Source organism: Episyrphus balteatus, chromosome 3 (genome assembly GCF_945859705.1).
Source record: "Episyrphus balteatus chromosome 3, idEpiBalt1.1, whole genome shotgun sequence".
Taxonomy (NCBI): Eukaryota; Metazoa; Arthropoda; class Insecta; order Diptera; family Syrphidae; genus Episyrphus; species Episyrphus balteatus.
Window position 1 is genome coordinate 82,515,945 of NC_079136.1, and position 26,392 is coordinate 82,542,336.

Here is a 26,392-nt window from a genome sequence, read left to right on the forward strand (position 1 = left end):
TTTTTGTTTTTTTTTTTTTGTATTTGTAATTTTTTTTAAACGATTGGTTTTTTTGCTTTGATTGGTGGATATAAATTTTGATTAAAAATTTATATATTTCTGCTTCAAAATCGTCCGAAATAATATTTATCCTGCCTCCATAGAATTTTGTTTTTGTTTGTTTTGTTTTCTACACAAAGTTTTGTTTTGTTTGGTTTTTTTCATTCTTACCTTAACAAAGGGGTGGATTTTTTTTGATCTTTTTTTTTTGTTGTAACAAAACAAAACGTTTGAATGATGCAAAAATTTTGCCAAATATTGTGCTAGAGCACATACATCCTAGTTGTTTTGTTGTTGTTATTTTTGTTAGACCATAGATCGCGGTCTAAGCTGACATAGTATAGTAATTATTACCATGTTTAAGTGTAGGGATGTATGCGTCTGCATTAACACTGCTCGAAAATTGGAATAATGGGTGAAGTTGGCCAATCTTCTTCTTCTTCTGAACTTGTACTTTCGGTCCTGAAAAGATAAAACATAAAACAAAAATTAACATTTATACTGTATGGTTAAGTTGAATGAAAAAAAAAATAAACAAAAGTTAACTTAAGTTATTCTAGGGTCTTAATTGCAGTTTTACTTTGGGAGAATCCTTTAACATGGAAGGAGCGTTTAGAAAAATTTGTTTTCTCTCAATACGAGCGTCTTCTACTTGAAATAATTTTTGTCCAAAATTTTATTGATACAATTGACTCGAAGAAAACTAAACCAACTGCATGTCTAGACAAATTGTCATGAACAAATAAAATGACCCGAGCTCAATGCGGTTCTGATTCTGTGTACTGGAGTGATCGGGTTTAAAGTTTAATTAATAGGAAAAAATATCACTTTTTTAAACTGTCAATGCAATAAATCTTAGTTGACAGCTTAATTTTAAATTCAGGGTGGTTTAGATGGCACTCCAAACCCGGTTCGGATTCAACTATATGAGAAATCCGCAGGCAGATGTTCATTTCCCTGAAAATATTGTATTCCTGAAAATTACCCAAATTGTTCCGGCAAATCTAAAGTCGGCAATTTTTTTTTAATTATTATATCAATTGTTCGACTTTGCGGCAGTTAGAGAGATGATTAGAATCTCTTTGAATGCATTGAGTTAGTTAAAGCCTATTGAATTTATGGAGCAAAGTCTAGTGAATCTAGGTAAAAGATTGAACGCTAAAAAAGCTAGCAAAGGAGATAACATAAACAATATTCTTGTTCATTAGTTTCCAACAAAAATGTATATTTTTCTCACAATTTATCTTTTATTTAAAATTAAATAAGATATATTGTATTTGCTGTTGTTGTTAGCATTTATTTACTTTCAATTTTTTTACTACTGTCAATTTAAAATTACTATAAAACGTAACGTAAATTTTTTTTTCGTTTTTTTTTTCAATAGATTCTGTCATTAATATGATAAGAAAACCAAGAAATATCAATGATCACGTACAAGTTTAAAAATACTTAAAAAATAAATAATTAAATAAATACATAAACAATTATTCAGACAATGTGAAAATGCGTGCCCAGACAACTAAAAAAGTCACACATTCAATAAATTAAACGCAGCCAATGCATAGTAAAAAAAATTTTAATTTATGTATGTATGTATGTATACATATTGCTGATTAATTTTTATTTAATTTGTTTTTTTCATAAAGTAAGCTTTCTTGTATTTAGTTTATGCTTCTTTTTTTACATAACAAATTAAAAAAAAAAAAAAAAAACGATAACAAAAATATCGCTTTGATAATGTTTATCTGCTTGAATATCAAAGGTCACATTTTTTTTTTTTTTTTGGAAATCATAATATTTTTCTGGCAAAACATTTATTTTTTTGGTGGTTTTTTATTTGATCTTTGATTTAGACAGACAAACAAAACATGTTTACTAATTAGTTCAGAGTTACGATTGAGATAATATAAATTGCTGATACATATTTTTTCTATATTTTTGGAGGAAGTATTTAGTTGGAATTCATGTTTGAGTTAGATATGGATTTTCAAATATACATAAAACCTGTTATCTTATTTTTACAAGAATACACATTTTATATAGGTAAACCCAACTCTGCCATACAAAAAGCTGTTTCTTATCGAAACAATCTTCCTATTCAAAAATATATAGTCTCATTGTATTACATTTTGTAATAATTTTGTTTCTCAGTTGGGTTTAGTTCAAAATTCAAAAAGTTATAATAAACAAAAATTTAGTCGCGTATGGTGATTCATATTAAATAAATAGAAAAAGAAAAATACAAAAACATGTTTATTTGTACAGAATACGTTTACGCATTTGATTAACATAAGCAAAACAAAACCATCTGTACTCGTGTAGGACAATAAATGATGGAGACTTAATAAACTGGTACATAGAGGCCAGGCACTCAATAAAATAATATGTACTGTATATAAAAAAATGTGTTCTTTTTCAAAGCTAATCAGACACAAAAGAAACAAGAAAATCTATTTATAGAAATTAAAAAAAAAAAACAAAGTTCATTGATCTAGATCTAGATTTTGTAACTGTACATTTTAAATTGAACTTCTCTCGTTGAAATATTTTTATCACTTACTCTTCTTAAAGAAGAATTAATGCAAAACAATTATTTTAAATAAAAGAAAACCATTCAGTTTAAATATTTTATCAATGAAAATGAGCTTCCTTTAAAGAAAAAAAATAATCATCAAAAATACTAGAAAATCGTATTGTTATCACCTCAACCTTGATACATTTTTTCATTTATTTTTTTAGCATGTTAACGTTATTTTTTTTACATGTTAACGTTAAATTTATTTCTACAAATAGAGTTGTTGCACCTAAATAAGGGCATTGCGCCACTAATGAGGTTGGAAATCCATAATGAATATGTTAAAAAAAATTAAATTAAATACAATTTAATGAATATATTCATTACATTCGAGACACAAGTTTATGGTCGAACTTTCAACGAATATTTATCGACGTCCTCGTATCTATATTGGGGCTCTTTTGAAAAAATATTATTATGTTCATACAACAACGGGGTTAAATTGTATGTACATACAATAAACAAACAAAAAATAATTCGGTCAAGTATACGACCGTTGTTTGTTTGTTTTTTTTCTTCTTCTTTTATAATTGTACTCATATTAACAAGTGCAGGTGTTACTGATTAAAATAAAAATATGATTTCCCCAAACTTGATTTTTTTTAAATTCAAAAGCTTGATACGCTGGTTATTAAACTTCGATATGTTTTATGCCGTAGCCTTAGGTGGAAGAATAACAGTTGAAGAGAAAATTTTGTTTCGAGTATACATTACACAATAAATATTTAATTTGGGTTAAATAAATTTCGACTAATCTCTAAAAATAAGTCGTGTTTTGTTGGTCATTCAGTATGTAGCTCGGTACAAATCTGCACGGTAAACAACAACAAACTAAGGAACAAAAGTATGTATTTGTAAATTTTTGACCCTTCAACATTAAACAATTACCAATAATGAATAAAATCGTTTTTTAAATTGCTTACTTAGCTAAATACAGAGTTACCAATAAAACACGGCAATAGTGAACTTTATTCCTAGTGCTGTAATGAAATCCAACCAAGTGGCCATCCATCACTTGTGCTATGGGCTCACAAAAACGATTGAACTTCTAGGTATCTGTTCTCGGTCTGGCTATAATGGGACTGTGGTAGACAAAGACAGTGTTGATCGTTATATTTTCTTGCTGGTCAATACAGCTACGATAGAAGGTCGTCACATGATGATTCATTGGTATCGATAGCATTGAGTCCAAATTACAACAATCGTAAATATGCACTACTTGATTCGTTCTGCGACCTAGGTCATTGCTCCGAATTCTTTAATTGGGGAACCTAAGCTCACCCATTGTTAACTACTCGTTTTGCCGCTCGTGACTCATAAAGAAGTATAATTTTATGGCTAATTTTTGAAAGCCACTATGACCTAAAATTCAGATATCTGAGCTCTTGAAACAACAAGAGAACAAAATAAGCGTCCTAAGGCCTGTATGACTATTTGTTAGCACTGTAAAGTGTTGGAAAAACTTTGAAACATTAGTGCAAATGATGACTATAAAACCAGTTGTGACCAAAATTATTTTCTAAGCTGCCTGATACCTCAAGTGTTTGAGCATATTAGTACTCCAGAAAACAACTCTTTAATGGCTCTTTAACTAACAGTATTTACCCTCAAAATTATAATTTAATTATAATAAATATTAAAAATAACATACCTTGATCGACAACCGTCATCAATATTGTTCGATATTCCTTCTTCAATGGTGGGCAGGTCCGATGAGAAGCGATTAGTTGGACGAAGTACACGCAGGGTGCGACTTGATAATTTCCAAACTAAACGCTGCTTATAGGGTTGTTTATTTTGGCCATTGTAATGTGAAAGAATTCCCGAAACAATACTAAAACCGCAAGTGAATACTCGATCGGGAATCTATGAATAAAAAATTTTAATTAATAAAATATTTAAAAAACAAACGAGTTTAATTGAAAAACTTACCCTCATAAACTGTTGTAAAAACAGAATATACTCAAAGACATGCTTCAATTCAGGGCTGCCTTTAGTATAGGATTCTTTGATATGGAAATCCAAATGTAAGCAAAGCAATACCAATGCCAAAGTTGATGGTGTAATGACAGTGGTCTTTACATCACATAAAAGATTTTCCAAACGATTCTCAAGCTCTTGCAGCTTAATAAATTGAGTAAAGAAGTTAAAGAATTCAGGGCTTAGCTCCTTGGCCATGTTGCGGAAGAGGGCATAATAAAGGCGCAAAAAATTGACCGCTGTAATGGGTGGATGATCCATTTGTACGCCCAATTTATTGCCAATAACACCCGCCATACGCTCCAAGTCACCAGCAGTGCAACCACACTAGAGAAGAAGAAAGAAACAGAGAAATATGAGATTATAAAGTTTATTCATGGAGAACAAATACAAGTTGACAAGGTAGTAAACATATTTGAAAGATGATCGTGGGAAGGTTAACAAAAGAAAAGTGATATGATAGAGAAGAAGAAAGAAAAGAAAAAAACTTACTTGAGATATTGTCACCAAATCTTCGGCGGGAATAGGTTTAAGACCAAGTTGTTTGATGGCCAAGTGAAGGGATGCCACACTCATGCATGCCATATGCTTAGGTTTTACGGCCATACGATCCAAGAATCGATCGACCAAGCTCATAGCTGAAAAGAGTGCATCAGACGGTAGCTCATACCACATTTTAAGGCATCGTAAAACATATGCCGAGCCATCGCGTCCACCAGCTGTAACTTCACGCTAAAAAAATAAACAAAAAAATTATAAACTTTTCTAAGAATAAAGTCTACAATATTAAAACTTACCCTTGATTCCTTAGGCAATAGCAACACAGTATGGTATTTGTCCTGAAGAGCATCATATTCCTTCAGGGCATTAAATAACTCCTCAGATGTCATAGCGTGGAGTTCGTTTTCCAAGATTTCACGCTGTTCCTGTTGAATCTTTGATGTAGAACTTGCCGATGCCGTAGATGATGAAGATGATGATGGTGATGATTTTGAAGTCGATGGTAATGATGCTGAAGAAGATGATGATGTAGATTTCTTGCCATTGTTGTTTTTCTTTTCATTGTCCGTTAACGAAGGCCCGATTGGTAGGTTTTGCTGCAATTGTTTATGGTGGTCTACTAATAGATTTTCATTGTGATAATTAACCTCAGCAGCACCCGGTCGTCCAAGCCGGCCCCCGCCATGTGGCAACATCCACTCATCATCATCGCCGCTGAAGCTGCCATTTATTGCTGCCGCTGCCGCCGATACTTCAGAATCCGTTGGTGATGTAGACATCATCATATCGTCTTGATAGTCGATATTAGATGATGATGCTGCATTCAACGGAACTGAGCATTGGTTTGTAGACAACGACATCATCGATGACTGCTGCTGCTTCTGCTGCTGCATCAACAACTGCTGCTGGTGGTATTGTTGTTGGTGATACCTAAACTCCTCCTCGCTATTACAACCGTTGTAATTGTTATGAGCTAAGAATTGTTGTTGCTGCTGTAGTTGTTGTTGTTGGAGTTGTTGATGATACAGTTGCTGTTCGTGGTATTGCTCTTCTTGTTGTAGATTTAATGACAAACCACTGTCAACGACGGCAAAATTAGCGGCAGCAGAGTAGCGTACAGGGACAGACATTGTGAGGGCTGGCCTAGTACCTGTTATTTTAGTTAAAATTTTTTTGTTGGTTGGTTTTTTGATTATTTCTAATTTCGTTTGTTAGTTCCAATAATTTGGATTAATGGAACTTGAGAAAATCTTTAAGCAACTTTTGTTATTTTAATTTTTTGTTAATTTTAAAAAAAATTAAATTGCTTAGAAATTTTTCTTTTGTAGTGTTTTTTTTATTAAATGAACAATGACAAAAAAAATCAAACTCAAATGACAATATGACAAAAAAGGAAGATTATACAAAACGATACAGAACGGCTTCTTTGTAAGACAAAGGAGCAGAAAATAATTATTCTTAGAAATTTTATTCAAACTCAACCAAATACAATTTTATTTTGTATTTTGTATTAAAATATTTGTTTGCTACTTGTTTTGTACACACTGGTTAGCTAGATTCAGAGGATTTAATAAAACAGAAACTGTGTTGTATATTTTATTGTCACTCTGATTGTATATATTTATACGTATCTATTAACCTTAGTACTATTCTTTTGATTGTTATCTCAAAAACAATTTGCAAACAAAAACAATTGTGGATATTATTATTCTCCTTTAACAGGTTTTGTCTGTATTGGTACGCTTATTTTTTATTTTTTAGTATAAATTGGTTTAAAAGCTGTTTTTTTTAGCTAAGAAACCTTGATACTATTTTGTTTTTGTGAAAATATATATTTTTTTTAAATAATATTTATATATATTTTCTTTATTTTTCAAAAAACAACACAACTTATAGCTTATGTTGTTTGAGTATTTAGAAAATTTTTGTTTGTCCTTTTATTTTGGATAATGATTCTCTAAACTTACGATCTGTAAAAGCTGAAGCAAGGGAAGATAAATGTGATTAAATAAAGCTATATAGAAAAGAATTTTAAAAAATTGGATTAGTGTATTTTTGTGTGCATAAACCATAAATAAAATGGATCTTCATCAGGTAAATAAAACGAAACGATCTTATTCGTTTGACCAAAAGCTATAAAAGTAAAAAATTATTATGTGTTGGAGTTATTTCGAGTTTTTGAGTGTGGTGGCGAGTTTGCTTAAGACTTTATGTTGAATCGTTTTTTACAGAAAATTTACATAAAAAATGTAAATTTCACTAACCGTGAAAGAGAAGAAACAATAAAAAAATGGAACGGAAGGGCGAACGATTTTAAAAATAGACTCAAGAGTAGCATATGGGTTGAATATTTTGTAATAGAATAGCGTTATAGGAACAAGCGTAAAGATCTATGAATACATAATTTCAGAGACTTGTGAAAATTTCACTAAACAGATTTAAAACAAAAGATAAAGGAAGTTGCTGTCTCATGACGACCTAATCTTATCTTGGAAATAAATGGGTAAACATTTAACAGTCATGTGACTCATCTCAAGAGTTAATCATATTAATTTATGATTATGTCAATTTCAAATGGGTATTCAATTTTTGTAAAATGTTTGATGAATTGCTCATAAAAAAAACAAGGAAAATAAAGACTTCGGTCTTAATATTAACGAATTTATGCAACTAACCTAGGAATTAAAATATATAAACTATAAAAATGAGATATCTTTTCAACAACAAAAATAAATTTGGAGCATTGTCAAAAGTAAACCAACAATCTTAGCTGTCAAGTAACAAACATTGTCTAGCCCAAAACAAAAAAAAAAAACTATTTAAATTCAAAATTAGCAGTGTATGTGCCTTTAAACACCCTATGCATAAGCATTGTTCTATCTAATGTATATAATTTATTTATGTTTATGTTACTATTCACATTATAGCGAATAAAAATAGAACTTTAAATAAACAATGTGCAGTTGATTGTACTCAACAATTTAGAAAGAAAAAAAAACATTCCCATTATTTATGTGTTTAGCTGGCTAATCAGTAGTTGTTGTAATGCAACAAATGAAAAACTAAAGCACAAACATTGATTTGTTTAAATTGAGAACAGAATTTTGTTGGCTGTGTGAATGACTTGTTGGTTATAAACATTTCTTCACACCACTCGTAAAGTAACAGAAAAAAAAAGAAACAAATAACATTTAATTTGATTTCGTTTCGTATTTCTTGCATGAGAATATGATTACAGAAATCACCAAACAAATGTTTAGCAATTTTTTTTTAATGAGAAAAACAAAACAAGAAAATTGAAGAAATAAAGCATTTGTTTAGATTACAAAGAATCTCCTTTTTTACTGTTTGAATCGTTTCTTTAGTGTGTTTTTAGAGCAAAATGTAACCAAATGGCTGTTTTTCTGTAATGGGTTAGTTAATTCTCAGTTTACTCGATGTAAACTAATCCCACTTAAAAAACTTACACTGAAGCAGTTTTTTGAAAGGAACCTAAGTCATCAAAACTCACAAAGAGACCTACACAAAACAGTGGACTTTGCATGTAATTTTAAATATCCTAAAGTTTTGAAGAAAAAAAATTACAAATCTTATGGTCGAAACAATAACTTTCAATTTTTTTTTTTCAAATTACAATCATAAAAGTAATAATTCAACGAAAAAAAAAATTACTGCATTATGCGATATGAATATTCAAATGCATTACGTACATTATATTCATTGCATCGCACCTGTTTTTTTGTTTATTATAGTAGCTTACTTTGGTTACACTATCTACAAGGTAAACCCCATAAGTATACGTATTCTTATTTCCATTTTGATCTAAATAAAACCCAAGTAAGCGTGTGTCTGATTCAAGATTTAAAAAAAAAAAGATTCGCACTTAACAAAACTGGATCATCTATCCGTCATATTTTATAGTAATGCATGCGCGCATTATTATAGATATGTAGCAAGCAAAAAAAGTTAATGCAATCTTCATATTTGCTTGCGGAATGTAGTTTTTTTTTGTTTCGTTGTTGTTTATAACATAAGTAAGCGCGACTATCAGTTTTAAATTTCATAAGGCCCAGCAGCAAGAGGAAATATTATTTCTTGAGATATGATTTTTTTTGTTTGTTTCTTAAATTACAATAGGTACGAGTATATCTTATTAAGTGCGAAATGAATTTGAAAATGATTCAATATACACAAACAATAAAGCTAGTTTGTGATTTTGAAAAAAATAAATAAGATAATGATTTCACGTCAAAATAAAATCACTTCTTTATTGTTTTTTAATATAAAACACGGAAAGCTATACAAGTTTCAAGGTGGAAAGTAGCTTAAAATTAGATGAAACAAAAATTTGATCCAACAAAAAATAAATTAAATACAAATAAAAACAACAAAAAACCTGAATTCAAAATTTTTATTTTTAAAATTTGAATCATCGAACTCTTGGCCTTGTGTGAATCAACAACAATTAGAAGAATTTCAAGCCAGTCATTGGTGATTAAGATCGATTCATTTTGGGAAATAACTCATTTGAGTAACCATTGTTATAATTTGTTATAAAAAAAGAGGAAAACCTTTATGATTGTTATGAAATACATTTCCAAAAAAATCATCACTAAATCCCGTGATATTTCAATACAAACAAAAAAATTATAGCAACTTGAAACCTTTTTTTTCGAGTGATTTTAACATTTTTGTTTTTGTTTTGAATAAACTCAATGAAGGAAACATGATACATCTACATATAAGAGAAGATATACCAACATAAACAAAAAACCTATACGAACAAGAAAAACGAAAAAAACTAGTCTCTGATTTTAAACAAAGAAAAAATTCAATGTCAAACAACAGCTTCAAGCGGGTCAGCAGCAAGTTAGCCACCAGCAGACATTCTCAATTACATACTTTGTTTTAAGTTTTTTTTTTCTGTTTCGAGTCTGAAATTTTGTTTTGTATGTATTAATTTTTTTTTTTTTTTGCTTAGCAGCGGAAGAGACATGACTACCGTTATTTTAATATTTTCAACGCAAAAGAATAAGTCAAGAACATTATATACATAACTGTATTTGGTTTGCGTTTTCTTACCTAAGTCAAAATTGAATTGAAATTCATTCAAAATTCAATATGAGTAACATAAAGCCTTTTTTGTTAAATAGTTTAACCTTAACTCAGACTTTTTGTTAACATGAAACCAGTGTTTGTAGGCGCACATAGGCACACGAAATTTTGTGCAATAGTTAAAAATAAACTATGGAGAAATAACTAATCGAAATCCAAATAAGCAGACGCATATTGACCTTTAAACATTTTCATACATCAAAAAAATTCGTGTTTTGAATTTGTTATTAATGGCCTATGCGTCCACCAAACCAATACACATTCCGGATTCACTTTCTCCTTCAAAAAAGTTCAGTTTTAAGCAATTGCGACAACAACAACAAATAAATAAAATTTTTCTAAAATGGCCATGAGAAACGTTCAACACTTGAGCGCGCCAAACACAAAACACGCCTCTATTTAAAATTTTTGTACATCAACACCTCTCTTACATATATGAATAGGAAAGAAATTTTATAAAATGTAAAGAAAAAACGGTTTTTTTTTCTGCAAACAACAAGACAAATTGTATCTAGTCGTCACACTTGACTGCAGTAGCGCACGCCACAAAAAAAAAGAAGCTTCATAATGTACAAAGAAATGTACGTACTCGAATGTTAAAAAAAAAATATTAAGTGCTAGTATAATGGTACAAGAGTATTGTATAAAGAAAAACAAACAGAAAAAAAAAGATTAAGTGTGTCATATTTGTATTTTATTTCGTCACGTCTTCGCCATTTCGACTCATCGTCATCATCTACATCATAGAGATGGAAGAAGTTTCTCTTTAATTTTTGTTGCTTCTTCATTTTTTTTTTTTTTTGGTCAAATGGGGAATCTCTCCCACTCCCATATATTGAAAAAAGTTTCTCATGAGATAGACATTTTGTAATTTTAAAATTATAGTTGCTAGGGGTATATTGAAACCAGATTTTTGTTTTCATAAGTAGAGTATATTTCCTGCAAATGATTGAAGCAATAAGAAAAAATATGGAAGGAATAATTTTCCATACTGCTAAATAATCAGATAATAGTTAACATAAAGACATACATAAGTCGTCCCAAATTCGAAACTTCGTTGGGCTATTTTGTTTGAATTTAACAACCTCCTGATCGGCATCTATGTACAATTGTACATTTCAGTGGTTTTAGTAAAAAAAAAAAATACCACCGACCAAGGTTTCACACTCCGACTGATCCTGGACAAAAACCAAGAATTTCAAATCCATTTCCAAGCTTATCTTTTTATTGACTTTAATCTACCATGATTGAAGGATAGGATGGATGGCAAGATTGACAGGATGGGAACGTCAGCCTTTCAAAGGCAATGAATTTTAATTTCTCAGCAGAAACCTCTGGCGTAAAATATAATCTATGGCAACAACGATACTAAGTGCAATGGGCTATCAGAAAACGCCCAAAGCCAAGCCCCCGAGGTTGGAGAAGCCTCCAATATTCCATGTCGGTAGTTTACAACACATTCTAATCCCATCAAACATTTCTGCATAGTATACTTGTTGCTTTAAGTGCAACTATGCAATTCAATTGGAATACAAATTATCTCTCCTATGCCTTGATGTGTTAACTCTTTTTAATCAAAGCACTTGCACCTTCAATTACAAAAGTGACATTAAAATGTAACTGATAATGCAATGCAATCAGATCAAAATAAATTTTATAAACGTAAAGCTCAAAAAAAAATTTAAGCCTTTAAAAGTATTGTTTTATTTTTATAAGCAAAGTACAAAATGATGATGAAAAAGTTATTGTATGATAAATTTGAAGGTTAAATTGATAAGTCTCAGTATCGTCGTGTCGTTGTTGTTGCTTCTTTTATAAGATTGTTAATAGAATTTGTTTTATATTTTTCGAGAGTGCAAATATTTATTAAATAAAATTGTACGTCATTCTTGATAGAAATCATAAAATGTAAGACACCACACGCGCTAGAGAAGAATTGATTTGAGGTGTTGTTTATTAAACTCTTTGATAAACAGATACAATACAATTTTTTTTTTTTAATATAAGCAAAAATAAAAAAACATTTTCAATTTGAAATTCTAAATTCCACTTGAATATGACACATGAATAAATGTACATTATATTGTATAAACTAAGGGAAAATAATAGACTATACCTATAGGACGTGCTATATCAGTCCGGTTCAATGGCTGTTGTGTGTACCCTATCAGCCTATCAGGGGTGCAAAAATATGTCAGGCGCACCTGGATATATTCTTTTATATTTTTTTTTATTTTTTGTAGAACTTTTATATCTACTAATGAATTTTATGGAAATATTTAATAAAAGAAAACCAAGGGTGGTTATGGAATTGACTGTAAGTTGGGATAGCATGTGTTCAATTTTGTTTCTAAGGCCGCAGTTGTTGTAAACACATTGCATTACAACAAAATATATTTTAACTCTATTTAAAATAATCGATATGTAATTATTGGACTTTAGCTCAAGTAGCTTAAGTCATAATGAATGATATAATCGTAAGTACCTAGATACGTTATTACGACAATCGAAGAACTGTTGCATCAATTTGTTTGTTTTTTTTTTTTCGTTTTCCTTATCTTAACATATTGATACATGAGTTGTACCTATGTATGGAAACTAAATTAAATGAATTTTCAATATTCCAATCGAACGTTTCATCAGTGCTATATTTTTTTAAGGGGTTCATTCTACCTACTTTTCTTTTAAAAAGTCATAAAATTTAAAGATATGGTAATAAAATAAAATTAAATAATTTAATCTTATTACTCCTTACACATGAAAACCAGTTTTTTTTTTTATTTTGTCTTCAAGTAAACCCGAAATCAGTCATTTGGAATGTCATTGAATTCGAAACAAAAAAGATCAATAAACCTTAAAATATATTAAAACTTGTCTTAAACAATATCTACCCTTCATATCACAGCTGCCACTAATTAAAGAGGCGAAGAAAGAAATATTCGAGTGCATTCTCGCTTTTTTTATTTATTTTAAGCTATAAATAGCTACACACACAAAAAGTATACCTTTGTTTCCCATTACCATCCCTTAGGAAGTGTGTGGTAATAAAAACCGGGTGTAAATTTCAATTTTAGAATTTTTAGCTTTAGCAGATTTTTTTGTAAAGAAAAGTATATAACGAGCAATCCCTCAGAAATGTAATTTCTTGATGGGCACACTTTTGTAGCTTGCGTGCATGCAGGCTCTTTGTTTCAGTGTTTTATAAATAATTTGTATATAAAAAAGGGTTGTCTTTTTTAGACGGAACAAAAATATGATTTGTGTATTATTATACATATACACATAGTATCTCGATGGATACGCATACGCAAGGTAGTTTTTTTCTTTGTTTCATTTAAAAAGTTTTCAATCAGCTTTTCATAATCAGCACAATAATATTATCTCAACTCAAAATTTTCGAGTAAACATTTTTATACAAAACAGTGAGGTAAATAGAGATAACAGATGGGTGCTGTCTAACGCCGATAACTCATTTTTAAAATCATAGGACAAACTTATCCATTCTAAAGTTTTTATGCTTAGAACAGATCATACGAATACTTCATTCTACAAAGCATTTTACAAATTCACTTTCTTCGTTTATATAAGTGAAACTCAGAGAAAGTATTTTGCATTTTATGTTTGCATTTAATTGTTAGAAAATTAAATCAACAATAAAAAAACAGATTCAATTCAAGAAGTCATTCACGCAATAAAAGCATTTCAAACTTGTACCACAATTATTATTTTGTCGCATTTATAGTACATACACATATGCATGAATGTATGTATATTTAAACTAAATAGATTCTGTTTCTTTAAGGAATAGATATGTATAGACAACATTTTATATAATGCGCATTTATAGTTAGTGCGACAATCAAATAAGAAAAACACATCAGACAGAGACTGCCATTATAAAATATGGTTATGAGACGTATGTTATTGTTCTTAAGTCGAACAAACCATACAGGGCGGTTCATCCAATATGAAAGATTCCATATGTGTATGTTTTTATGAGTATTTGACCGACCCTTTATTACAATGATATCTATTGTATCGAAATGAGGTCTTTGATACATATTGAACCAATTGGAAAATGTAATGAGAATGACGTTATAAAAATACTATTCTGATACATAGTGCGTTAGATCCAAATAATTGACAAAAAAAACGCCAGAAAAACATAGTTCTCAAATAACTGAAATTTAAATTATCTCACAAATTATCTTTTGAAGTAGAGTAAGCATGTGAAAGACATTTTATCTCGTAAAGGACAACACCAAAAGCCTCCAGTGAAACAACACTCGATTGATGATTCTAGGAGATAGTTTTATTTTGAATTTTCTAAGAAGGCCAAACTATGAAAGTGTGACAATGTTTCTTCCAATTTTTGAGTTGATGAGCAAATCTCTTCTGTTTTACTTGATTGTTATATATCTTTGGTTCGCCACTTGGATGAATTCGATCTCTCTTCGCAATACAACGAAATGCCATCCATCTATTGTTCGTTCACAGATTATGAAGTTATTTCATACTGTGATTCCCTGGTCTACTCCATTTTTATACAACCAACTCAAATCCCAAGTTAACTATTGATCAACTCAAGGTTCAACTAGATCAATATTTTGTTAAAATTGTATATATCTAATTATTCCTTCTTGAGTAAACTGGAGTCATTTCAATCAGCTGATTCTAACAATACAATTAATTAAAAACAAAAAACTAGAACAAAAATATTCACAAAAAATCTCATTTTATTATACAAATTTTGTGTCCAAAAACTTGAATTCTGCGCTCTGACAAAATATTCAGGGTTGTTAAGAGTGCGTTTGGAGCGCGCTTCCATCAAACAACCAAGACAGAGCAAATGGTAAAAAAGGAGTTACAAAAAAAGCTTCAAGGTGAGTTCGGAACGCCCGGAGTGCCTTCGACTGTTCTAGCTCACAACGAACAAATCTTAAGTCTGCGTAAACTCAGCACGGAAAACTGATACGAGATTTTTGAGGAGTTTGAAAGTCTAAAGTGCGTTGTTTTTGGCAAACTTTGCTTTCGAATTCGATGTAAAAATTAAAGAAATAGAAAATCTTTATTCAATTTGGAAAGGCCCACAAATAAATATCAATGAACTCATAATGGATTTTGTTTTACCAAAACAAAAAACAGATTAGAATTAGGTATGATTCATTTAGGTAATCAATAAACTCAGATATAAACATTTTGAAAGGAATCAAAAAGATATATATTGTGTAAGTGGGTATACATACACCGTCATTACAACTAAATAGATAACCCTAGAAACAAACTCAATTAAGTTAACCCTTAGGTACCTACATATTTAGCTAACTATCTCGAAACAATGAAAAATAGGTAGTAGGTATATTCATCATGTGTTGATATTATTTTGAAGGTTAATAAATCATTAGATACTAGACTGTCTAGTGTCTAACAAAAAAAAAAATTGAAAAAAAATAGAAAATGTAGGTAGGTAATAAGGAAATTTTTCTTCGATTTGTTGTCATTTGGCTTGACCCAAAACGAAAACAGGTAGAAGATGGAGAAAATATCAGAAAATAGTTTTCTTATTTTATCTCCATTTCCTTGGAGTAGTAGAAATCGCAAATCAACAACATTTATAGAGATGTTTTTGGTATGCCTGTATACACAAAGGAGTTAAATTTCATCATTATTTTCTAAAAAAAAAAAAAAAAAAAAAACAGAAAAAATGAATACAAATTTTTAATAAAAACAAAAACATTTTTCAGGTCAAATGTTCATGCCTATCTGCCTATGCCCACCAACTTATTTACATAAAATAAATATTTTTGATAATAAATTGGTAAGGTAATAGGTAGGTAGGAAGGTATATCTACCGACCTACCTACTTTTGAGGAACAAGTCACAGAAAACGAATATAGTAAAGTGGGGGTGGGGTTGGCCATTCAAAACTAGACAAACGGTTAGGCCTAAATAGCTATATTTACCAGCCTATGTGCCACAATTTTTAGTTTCAAATAGGAAATAAGGTACCTACATAAAAGCTTGAGAAACGAATAAACTTCAAAAAAGTCTTTTTGGCGGAAAAAGCAAAAACATATTTGCAAAACAATTGAATTATTATATAACTAGACTAGAATAATTACCTATTTATACAAAAATATACATAGTTACTAAACATATACATATATAAGCCTATATAGAACTTTTTTTCAAACAAACAACAACTAAAAAAGTTTTCTTTGTTTGCAATATAAAGAGGGTATAGCTTAGCTTATTAGCAACAGCTAAAGCTTTTGCGTACGAGCAAACAGGCAAGCAGCAAGCAGTTAACACTTGCAGAAGGCTATTTCAAATTTTCTGACGCAATTCTCAAAACCTGATTAAATTTTTTTTTTCTTCTTTCGTATTCATTCCCCCATTCGCCTATCCTATTCAATTCCATCTTTGACTTGTTTTCTCTAATCAACATCACACACACATACACCTCAAGAATTTTATATTGGTGTTTATAATACAAGAGTTTTAATTCACTTCAATACCAATGAAATATTTTTATAAATTGATCTGAAATAAGTATGAATGTATTTAGTATGTTTACTAACATTACAGTAAATTCATATGTTTATCCAAAAGAATGAAACGAAATGAAACGGAAAAACAATAAATTGAAGCAAAATCAAAAAATGTTTTTCTTGGATAAAGCAAGAGAAAACAAAAATGAAAATCAGTGCTGCCAATTGTGGAATTGTAAATGGGTGTTGTATGAAAAATTTGCTAAGATAAATCAAAGAATATAGATTTTTTAAATATTTAAGTAGAATTTATAAAAAAAATAAATAAAAAAGAAGGAAAAACAAAGAGTTGTTAAAAAGGTCTCCGAAAGTGGAGACCTTGTAAGAATATCTTCTAAAATTTGAAGTTTTTTTTTTTTAACTTCAGCTATCTCTGCTTCAAAAGAAGGATATCTTTTGGAACATTGCCTTTTAACTCAAAAATATCTCACTCGTCATACAGTTTTATGCAAACTATAAAGTATTTTGTTTTTATGTGATTTTTACGAAACATGAAAATGACTTAAGAGACCTAGTCTTATGTGTTTTGACTTTTTTTCATAAACATTTATCTTTTTTGTATGCATGAATTCTAATTGACATTTAGGTTTATTTTTGTTGCAATAATTTTAAGTGCAGGAAAACTTTTAAAAATATATATATGCATATGCATGAAAAGTTTTAAAAAATAAAAATGGCCAAGTGAGACACACTTATTCATTGTTGTGATACCCTTGGCCTTGTCAATTCATAACAAGTTAGTGGTAGTACCCTCGAAAAAAAAGTGCATTTGTTCAACGCTGGATTTGAAGAATATGAGTCTTTTCTAAGTACCACACTTCTTGTGAATAACAGCATTAACAAACAAATCATCAGGGTCCTTAATACGATCAGTTATTTTTGTCAAGCCTTTTCTGCTAATATTAATGAAGAATAGCCAACGCAGACCACACGTATCAGTTAGCATTGACACTTATGTATATTGCTTTAAAGTTTTTTGATTTTATTTTCCACAAGCAATCGTATTCTGTGCATAAATTTACATACAAAATCCAGAGGAAATTGCCGAAAATTAGACATTTTGCCACAATTAATTTACCGTTTTTCAAACGTTAACATAAATACTCAGATGCAAAAATTTAATTTCTGTATCAAAGCATAACTGTCATTTAAAATTAAAATTAGGTACTCAAAAAAAAAAAATTTATTCTCATCAAGGTATCAATAATTGTGGCCAAAATCAGATAAAATTGACAGGCACCATTGATAGTGTGTTAAGCCCTATCAAGTTCATTCACTTCAAGGAATAGAAAACTTAATCCAAATGAAATAGCAAGAACACAAAGTTCAACCCCAATATCTTAGAAAGACACATAACAACAAAGTGAGATAACTGAAACCATAACATATAGCGTATAAACACAAATTCAATTTAACCTCAATTTACACCCGTATCAATGTTATTGTATTTGGAAGAATCATTTCTCTCTGAGGTATAGCAAAGTAAAACATTGAGATGAGCATTAGCAGGATAGCGCTATCGAATGCAAATTCAAAAGATTGAATTCAAAGAGAATCAAGTGACAATTTCTTACTTCTTCCATCCAAACCCATATTATGGGCGTATTCAGACAACATTTCAGCTGGTTGTAAAAAAAAAAATGGATTGTATCGTATATTTAAATTACATTGAATAAACCCAAGGTTAAGTTAAACAACAAACTATGAAATAAGCACCAGTGCTTATTCGATCAAGCACTATGTAGTTTTATGCCTTTCATTATTTCTAAACAATGTCTTAAAGTGGCAACACTGTAATTATTTCCCTTTTGTTATCACAAATTGAGAATGAAACATGCACCCACAACAATATCAACTGTCTTAGTTCCAAATTCCAATTGAATTTTATGTTTCATTTTTTGTTTGTATGCATGTATGTGTATTTGGTTGGTTTGATGAAAATTTTCAATTCTTTCTTTGTTTAAAAAAAAAATGAAAGAAAAAAAATTTTTTGTTTGAAGATTTCGCCAAGGCAAAATAATACACAGACTTGTGTTTTGCCCTTGTTTTGGCCTCTATTATTTTATAAATGAAGTCATAATTTATATTATGATTTGATGTTTTTTCAAATATTTCTGTTTTTTTTTGAAAACTTTCTCTGCAATTTTAGAAAACAAAAAAACAGAAAAAAAAACAACTTAAATTTGAACCTTTGTTCCCATTTTATATATATACACACATATTTATATATATGTATGAACAACAGCAATAGATACACTATTTTCTTTGTCAAAACTAAAGAAAAAAAAAAAAAAAGAATCACTCAGATTTATTTCGTTTTGTTTTCCTAATTTTTGTTCAAGTTTGATTTTTTTTTTTTGTAAAATGAAAAATAAATTTTTTTTTTAAATTCTTACATATTCACAGCCATTTTTGAGCAGGTATGTTGATAGAATGATGGATTTTACTATTGCACTTTTATGATGTAAGGATTAAATTTTGTTGGGTTTTTTTCTTAATTTTGTGTTCTTAAATTTTTAAATTATATACTACGAATTAGTGTATTCCATTTATGTAGGAATCTAATTTGTACTTAGAATCACAAGTATATTTTAATACGCGGGTAGAGAGAAGAGAACATTTACAATAAGGTTTTTGAGACCATTTTTCAGCAGTCAGTCATTTTTTTTTATTTGGTTGGTGTCTTTTTTTTGTCTATAGTATATATATATATATCTATCTTATTTATTATTTACATAAAAAACATAATAAAAAAATATAATGTATAAAAAATGATTTTTCTTTTTTTTTGATTATTTCTTGTTCCGTTTTAAAGTGATTTAAATTTGTTTTTATATATCACAACACTTTTCTTCCCAATTTAGGAAATAAAAATAAAATTAAAAATCAAATACACAGAACCTTTCTCAATTGTTGTCAAACATTAACTGTGAAAAAAAATCGAATGACATGAAAACATAGCGCGAACGCACAGAAACAGTACATGATTGAAAAAAAAACACTTCTGTGAGTGTATGTGTGTGTGGAAAAGGTGTAGTTATAAACGATGTGAGAGGGGAAAAATCGTTATTCACACTCAGAGCTGGCTCTTTTGATACAACGGTATTGTTCGTACTAAATTAAGCTTAACACTAATTTTAGTACTACAACTTTTACCATTAGGTTTTTTTCTTTAACCCTTTCGAACCCAAGCTATGAAAATCAATATTAAAAAATGTTTTTTCAGTATTATCGTATCAAAAACATCACAACTAAGAAATATAAATAGCAAAAAGTTATTTTCCAAAATAAAAAATAGCAAAACTAATCTGTTACTCTCATGCTACATGTAATTAAAATACACTGCCTATGACCACAAAAAAAAGTCGGACAACTGAGAAAATAACTTTTTATAGAACAATAATATATGCTCCTTTTTCTAAGCCAAAAAGCAAAACACTTTCTGGATTAACTTTTTTTATATCTTTTTTTCAAAATTATGACCATATATAAAAAAAAATTTTTTTTCCAAAAAAAAAAGAAAAAATGTGAAATTCAGTTCCTTTTTCGATAAAAAAAAATAAAGGTATGATATTTGACTAAATTTTTGTAATAATCCAGTAACTAGACATCGTTATCTTTCATTTGAGCCATCGAAACCTAAAAAAATATTTAATGGAATATTTTTTACGAATTTTTAAAAATATGTTACATGAGAGTAACGCTGGGTCCGAAAGGGTTAATAGTAATTTGTGTCAATGCAAGTACATATAAGGAAATATTTCCATCTGAAGTCGAAAATGAGAACGATTCGCAAGATAGGAAAAACTTAAAGGGTTTTTATTATGCATATTCGACGTTTGTTCATCTATTCTTTCTTAATTGTTAAAACGTTTAATAGCAGGCTGTCTTCTGGCACATAAGTAAGTATTGAGGTAGTTTACAATCTGTAAAAAGTTTTAAAGTTTCCCCCGTCTGTTAGGCCCGTTATAGAGGACCAAAGGTTTCAAAAACTTTTATCTTAAAAACAATGTTTTTTAGACAAATATAATGTTCTACAAACTTGTAGCTGAGCAAATTTTACGCAAATATGTCCAGTGCAAATCAAATAATGAAAAAAATACGTCTTTTGTAAAGGGTTTTGCCAGTATGACGTTTGCATAGTAATGCAGATAAACCAAAGAAAACAATGAGTTAATTTAATTTTTAAAAGTCCGATCCGAATCGCTTATTTATAGACCAAAATGTTTGATTCGCCAATCAAACATATTAATGAAATATTAAACTCTTTTGATTTTCTTCGTTTCAGCTACATTAAGTGATTGTTGATCGACAATCTTCTCTAATAATTGCGAGAAGTCAATAAGGCGATTTTAAGCAAAGGATCGTTTTTATGAAAACAATTTTCACAAACTTGAAATTAAATTAAAATAAAATCGAATTACAAAGTTAACTTGAATAAGGTCATATTGTTTAAATGAATAGTTTGACATTTGGGATAAACTCCAACTGGCTTAAAGCACATAACTTCATACTTAATCCAGTTAATGTTCAAAACATGCAAACAAATTGTCAAAAGTATTGATTCCTGAAAAAAGAAGCTGAGTTTTGAGACGTATGTACATACAAAACCAAATCGAGTTTATTTTTTTTACCTGATCTGATTTCATTAAATTAATTTCTTTTGAATTACTGACCCAGATTTTTTAGAGCCGGAGTTCAGCCAGTAATTCTTGAGTTGAAGAACTTTATCAGTTGCCGAAACGAGATATCTAACTCAAAGAGGCATAGCCAAACTCGCTAATACCCCAACAGACTTATTCGAAAAGGCTGAAATATAGTTACCACAAAAACAAGACTTATATTATAATACTTAAGTACTAAAGTATCATTTTCGACGGCTATACTTATGTTATTCAAAATAATATTTAATATTAATAATAAGCAATTTTACAAGCTAGTCATTTTAAAGCGATTGGAGAACCTGACTGCAAAATGCACTGTTTACCTCTTTTGTTTTCTAAAAATAATTGTTACAACAAATGTTGTATGCCTATTATTCCAAATTGAAAATAAGAAAATTTATTCTGCATCCTCATCAAATTCGTTAATGAATTATTATGAATATTAATTTCATTATCAGTTTCACCATCACTGTTATTAGTAGTTCACTACATGTACCATCATGAAAAAACACCACAAGTTGATTTCATCAGAGACTTGTTTTTTTCTTCATTTTCGTTTTTTGTTTATTGGTTATGGCTTACATTAATCTGGAAGTAGGTAATAAACATCTGGGTATGAATGCACAAGAAAAAAATTATTTCATGGTTGTTTAGAGAGGAAGCAAATCAATTGTACAAAATTTTGATGAACGTGCCGAAATGCACAATCACCTTAATTTGTTATCAATCATATACAAGGTAGATACAAAGAGTGCGTCAAACTCTGAAGAATGTCTTTGTTTAAAACATACCCACAAGCTACTATATACGTCCTAAATGACCTGTTGTGCAGGTGGTTTCATCATAACAAAAATAAGTTTCATGATATATCATCCAATAGATTTATTTTTAAATTATTTGTTTACCCAGTGTGGTTTTATATTGGTCTTAGATTTCACGATTTTTTGATGCTCAACACAAAATTAAGATAAAAGAAATCTTTTTTTGATTTTTAATTAGTGGTTAGGAAGTAAAATGCACATAGTGTCATAAATAATTTATTTTTCAGTAGTGTTAACAAATACCTAAAAATCTTGGTTGAAATCTAAAATCATACAAAATTATCGAAATAAAAAAAGCTCTTTTTTAAATCAAATTAAAATCACATTTAGATATTGTGTAATTGCTAGCACAATATATGTTATCGAGAATGAAGGAAATAAGCAAAAGTGTTGCTAATTATGTTTTTTTTTTTCTACTTGTGTATATTCAGATTCTTTTGATTTATTTTTTAAATAAGCTGTCAGCTTGACCTTCCACAATTATTATTGAAAATGCTACAACAAGCTTTCAAGATTTTTCGATTTTGACATTGAAATTGTTTTGTTTGTGAACTTTGGAAAATAAAGAAAACAAAACATAAACAAAACGTTTTGCAGAACGAATTTTTTTTACCATTAGAATACAAATTAGAATAATACTTCCTACATAATACATATAAGCAAAACCAAATACAATTGAAGAATTATTTTAGTTCGGTTTTAGGGGGAGGAATTAAAATACATAATATGATCAACAACGCAACGATATTAACTTAATGTGTATTGCTTGCAATAACTGTTAACTAATAAAATTGTTTGACATACAGAACATGTTTGGAATAATCAAAATATTAAAAAAAAAGGCAATGAGTATCCTTGATTTTGTAGTAAAGTACTTTTTGTTTTCTACACTCAAGTTAAATTGAGTGTCAAAATAACAAAAATATCAATTATTCAGTCAATAATACAAGTTCAACTCACAACCTCGTCAAAAAGGCAATATCATAAAACGTTTCGAACAACGAACTATGGAAAAAAGTTCAAGATCTCCTGGCAGACACAAGCAAATACAAAAACATTAGCTGGCCTCAAAAATCGAAAAATACCAAAGGATTAATATTGCTTTTTCGAAGATTATTTTTGATGCAAAAGCATCACTTCATTAATGAGTTCGGCCATTGTTCTGAAAAATTATGTTCTACTTTGGAACTAGACCCTTGTTTGCGATAAATCAACTGGATTGCATCCAGAGTATAAGAAGCAGAATGGAAAAACATTGTAACACCTTATTTTGAATTAGAATTCGATAGACAAGAACAAGATATCATATGGTATCGTTGAATTTCGAAAATCTTCGTCCGGATGATCACGAACATAAACGAGCAAGTAAAAACAAAGGTTAGATCCAAAGCGGAGTCACAGAAGATTTCCCAATCAAAGTTGGTGTGCAAGCGTCTTGAGTCCTTTGCTCTTTATTACAATCCTGAAGTTTTTGCTTGAAAGTAAGGTAACAGACCTAAAAGTGAATCAGTTATTCATTGATGATGATGGAGACATAATAAAATATCCAAGATCCAACGTGGAGTGGATACCGAACTAGACCTACAGACACCTCCGTTGTTTTCAACGGCTTTTAAAATGTTTATCACGAAGTCTCCTATGATTTCAACGACTTTTAATCGGTTTATCATGGTTTGATGGTTTTCAACCGGTTTATCATGGAATTTCATCTGGCTTTCAACAACTGTTAATTAGTTGAAAGATAATGTTTCTCTTAGTTTTTCTACGGTTTTCAACCGGTATATCACGAAGTTTCCTCCGGCTTTTAACGACTGTTAATCGGTTGAACGACAGTTTTTCTACGGCTTTCAACGACTTGAAATCGGATTTTTTTACGGTATGTAATACTGGCTATACATTAACTTTGGATCCCTTATCGCTGTTGGGGGAAAAACTTTGCTATTCGTATTGTATTAGGCTTTAAGTAAAACACTCTCAACCAACGGTGAATGAATCATTGAGAAAACTCTGCAGTCTTCTCTAACTCTACAGCCGTTGCTTACCACGCACTTACATACATACGATTCACAATTTTGAACAATGCAACAAAATATTGAAGTAAGTTAATGACAACTAGGATGTAAATGCATCTTAAGAAAGGAGGAGCAACAAAGCTTAACCGTATAAAATGAAGGAAAATTCAAAGAATAAAAACTTTCACATCAAAAATACAACCTTGGTTCTTGGACGAAATTCACCACTGTGACTAAGCTGTTAGTGACTGTCCTGCAGAAAAAAAAATCTCTAGACACCCTTTTCAAAAGGCATTAGCATTATGATGTTGCAACCCAAACGCGAATAGATAGACCCAACATCTCCAGAAACAATTCAGACGGTCTCAGACATTGAACAATTCAAAAACAAGGCCTACCGACACGTTTTCTGAGGTCAACCTGGCGACCCCCACAAGGTGAGCCTTAAAGTGAAGCAAAAAAGTGAGAGGCTGTTGATCTCTTTTAATAATTTCTTGAAAATCGGTGTGAAGTAGAGCTAAAAACAGTGCTTTACAACAAAGGTAAGGGAGCCAGGGCACATGAAGTGTATGGAGACATCGAAACACTTCGCTGGCTGAGAATTATAGGGTTGTATGTTTTATGGAAACCCCTACAGACATACAATCCTATAATTCTCAGCCAGCGACTTGTCCTACTAATCTTCTGATCCAACATTCACTGACGACTACACAAATGACGTGACTAAAAGCGGATAAAACAAAAGGAAGACGATTTCATCCAATTTGGTATGAATAATAGAAGTGTTAGCTATAGATCTCGATTTATACAAGTTTAGTGCCCGTGGCCTTGGTTCCCAATGTACTGTAAGTGCTATCAAAAGTAAAGAAAGTTAAAAATGGTAAGAACTTACGTAATTAAGGGGTCCTAAGATAAGAACAAAGTGAAATGATTATGCAATGAGTGCAATGAAAAGATTTTACATATTTGTCTACGCTTTAAAGAGCCGAATGACCATAAATGTACAAAATAAGGCAACTCATAAATCAATAGTTTTGATTCAGTAATTTTTGGTTTATTTATTTATAAAAATGTACAAAATAAGGTAACTCATAAATCAATAGTTTTTTTGATTCAGTAATTTTTGGTTTATTCAACAAAGTTACAAAAAGTTTGTGCGACTATATAAAAAATTTTGAAAACTAAGAGAAATTTAGTAGACGGATGGGAAAAGCTATCAAATATGTATGAAAAAAACACATACAAAATGCTGAGAATATTTGACCATTTACATATTAATGTATTTTTAGATATAGTTATCTGAAAACAACAAGAAAAATTGTCAATAAAATAAAAGGAAAAAAACATATCTGGAATGAATGGTTCACAGACTATTCGTATTCGTTCCTTACGATGCCTCAGTCAAGATTATGATGACCTTGAAATAATAATAATCTTGTTGACGTAGGTTTTTCTAGATGTATATTGGTTTACTACAAATGCTTATGAAAAACACCAATTTCAAAGGGTTGGCAAAGTTCCATCTGGACATTGTAATCTTCTAAAATCTAAATCAATGGCATATGGCAACTACGAATCTCAACCAAATCATCGAATTCAAATAAGAAAAGAAACAGGATTCCTATTACATTTTCAATTGGAATACAAACAGAAATATTTTCTACAAAAAAGGAATATTGAACAATTTTTAAAATTCAAATTCCAAAAATCAAAATAGTTTCTCGAAAAATACCTATCAAGTGACGTAAGCTCATCATGCACGAACCTGTCAAAACAGCACGATTCAACATGAATAAAAAAAAAGAAAAATCTCTACACAAAACTCTCTCCACCAACTCTACATACTCGGTAGAAATAAAAATGTGAAGGTAAAAAATTTCTGCGTAATTAAATTTTTACCATCGTGTATTGGATAGGAAAAATGAAAAACTTTATAACCATTCACAACGGGGGTGAAAATATGGAAAATTTTATATTAAATTCTTACCCGGATGCTTCTGCGATGATTCTCAGTTTTTGGTTTTTATAATTTAATCAGCTCACACGGAAAATTTTAACACGATTTGAACAAGAACTGCGACATGAGATCTTTTTCTTTTGACTTGGCAGGTTAAAAAGAACGAAGTTGGTTGCG

General features: G+C 29.9%; 1 protein-coding gene and 1 long non-coding RNA gene across 4 annotated transcripts; one reads left to right on the forward strand and one right to left on the reverse strand.

Annotated features, from left to right (window-relative positions):
* LOC129915419 (cyclin G) lies at positions 1 to 26,384 on the reverse strand. 3 transcript variants are annotated; one of them, XM_055994940.1, is made up of 7 exons: positions 26,246 to 26,369; positions 7,063 to 7,074; positions 5,392 to 6,245; positions 5,087 to 5,326; positions 4,547 to 4,921; positions 4,266 to 4,480; positions 1 to 501 (listed from the first exon to the last, which is right to left on the reverse strand). In XM_055994940.1, the coding sequence occupies exons 3-7, from the start codon at positions 6,223 to 6,225 to the stop codon at positions 426 to 428; spliced, it is 1,740 nt and encodes a 579-aa protein (XP_055850915.1). In that variant the 5' UTR covers positions 6,226 to 6,245; positions 7,063 to 7,074; positions 26,246 to 26,369; the 3' UTR covers positions 1 to 425. The 3 variants fall into 3 exon arrangements, with proteins under 3 accessions (XP_055850915.1, XP_055850913.1, XP_055850914.1); XM_055994938.1 differs by lacking the exon at positions 7,063 to 7,074 and having other exon boundaries at positions 26,246 to 26,384; XM_055994939.1 differs by lacking the exons at positions 7,063 to 7,074; positions 26,246 to 26,369 and adding an exon at positions 19,158 to 19,602.
* Positions 25,348 to 26,119, forward strand: LOC129915424 (uncharacterized). Its single transcript, XR_008772301.1, has 2 exons — positions 25,348 to 25,482; positions 25,548 to 26,119. It is a non-coding gene; the product is annotated as an uncharacterized LOC129915424 (long non-coding RNA).
* Positions 26,385 to 26,392: the final 8 nt, after the last annotated feature.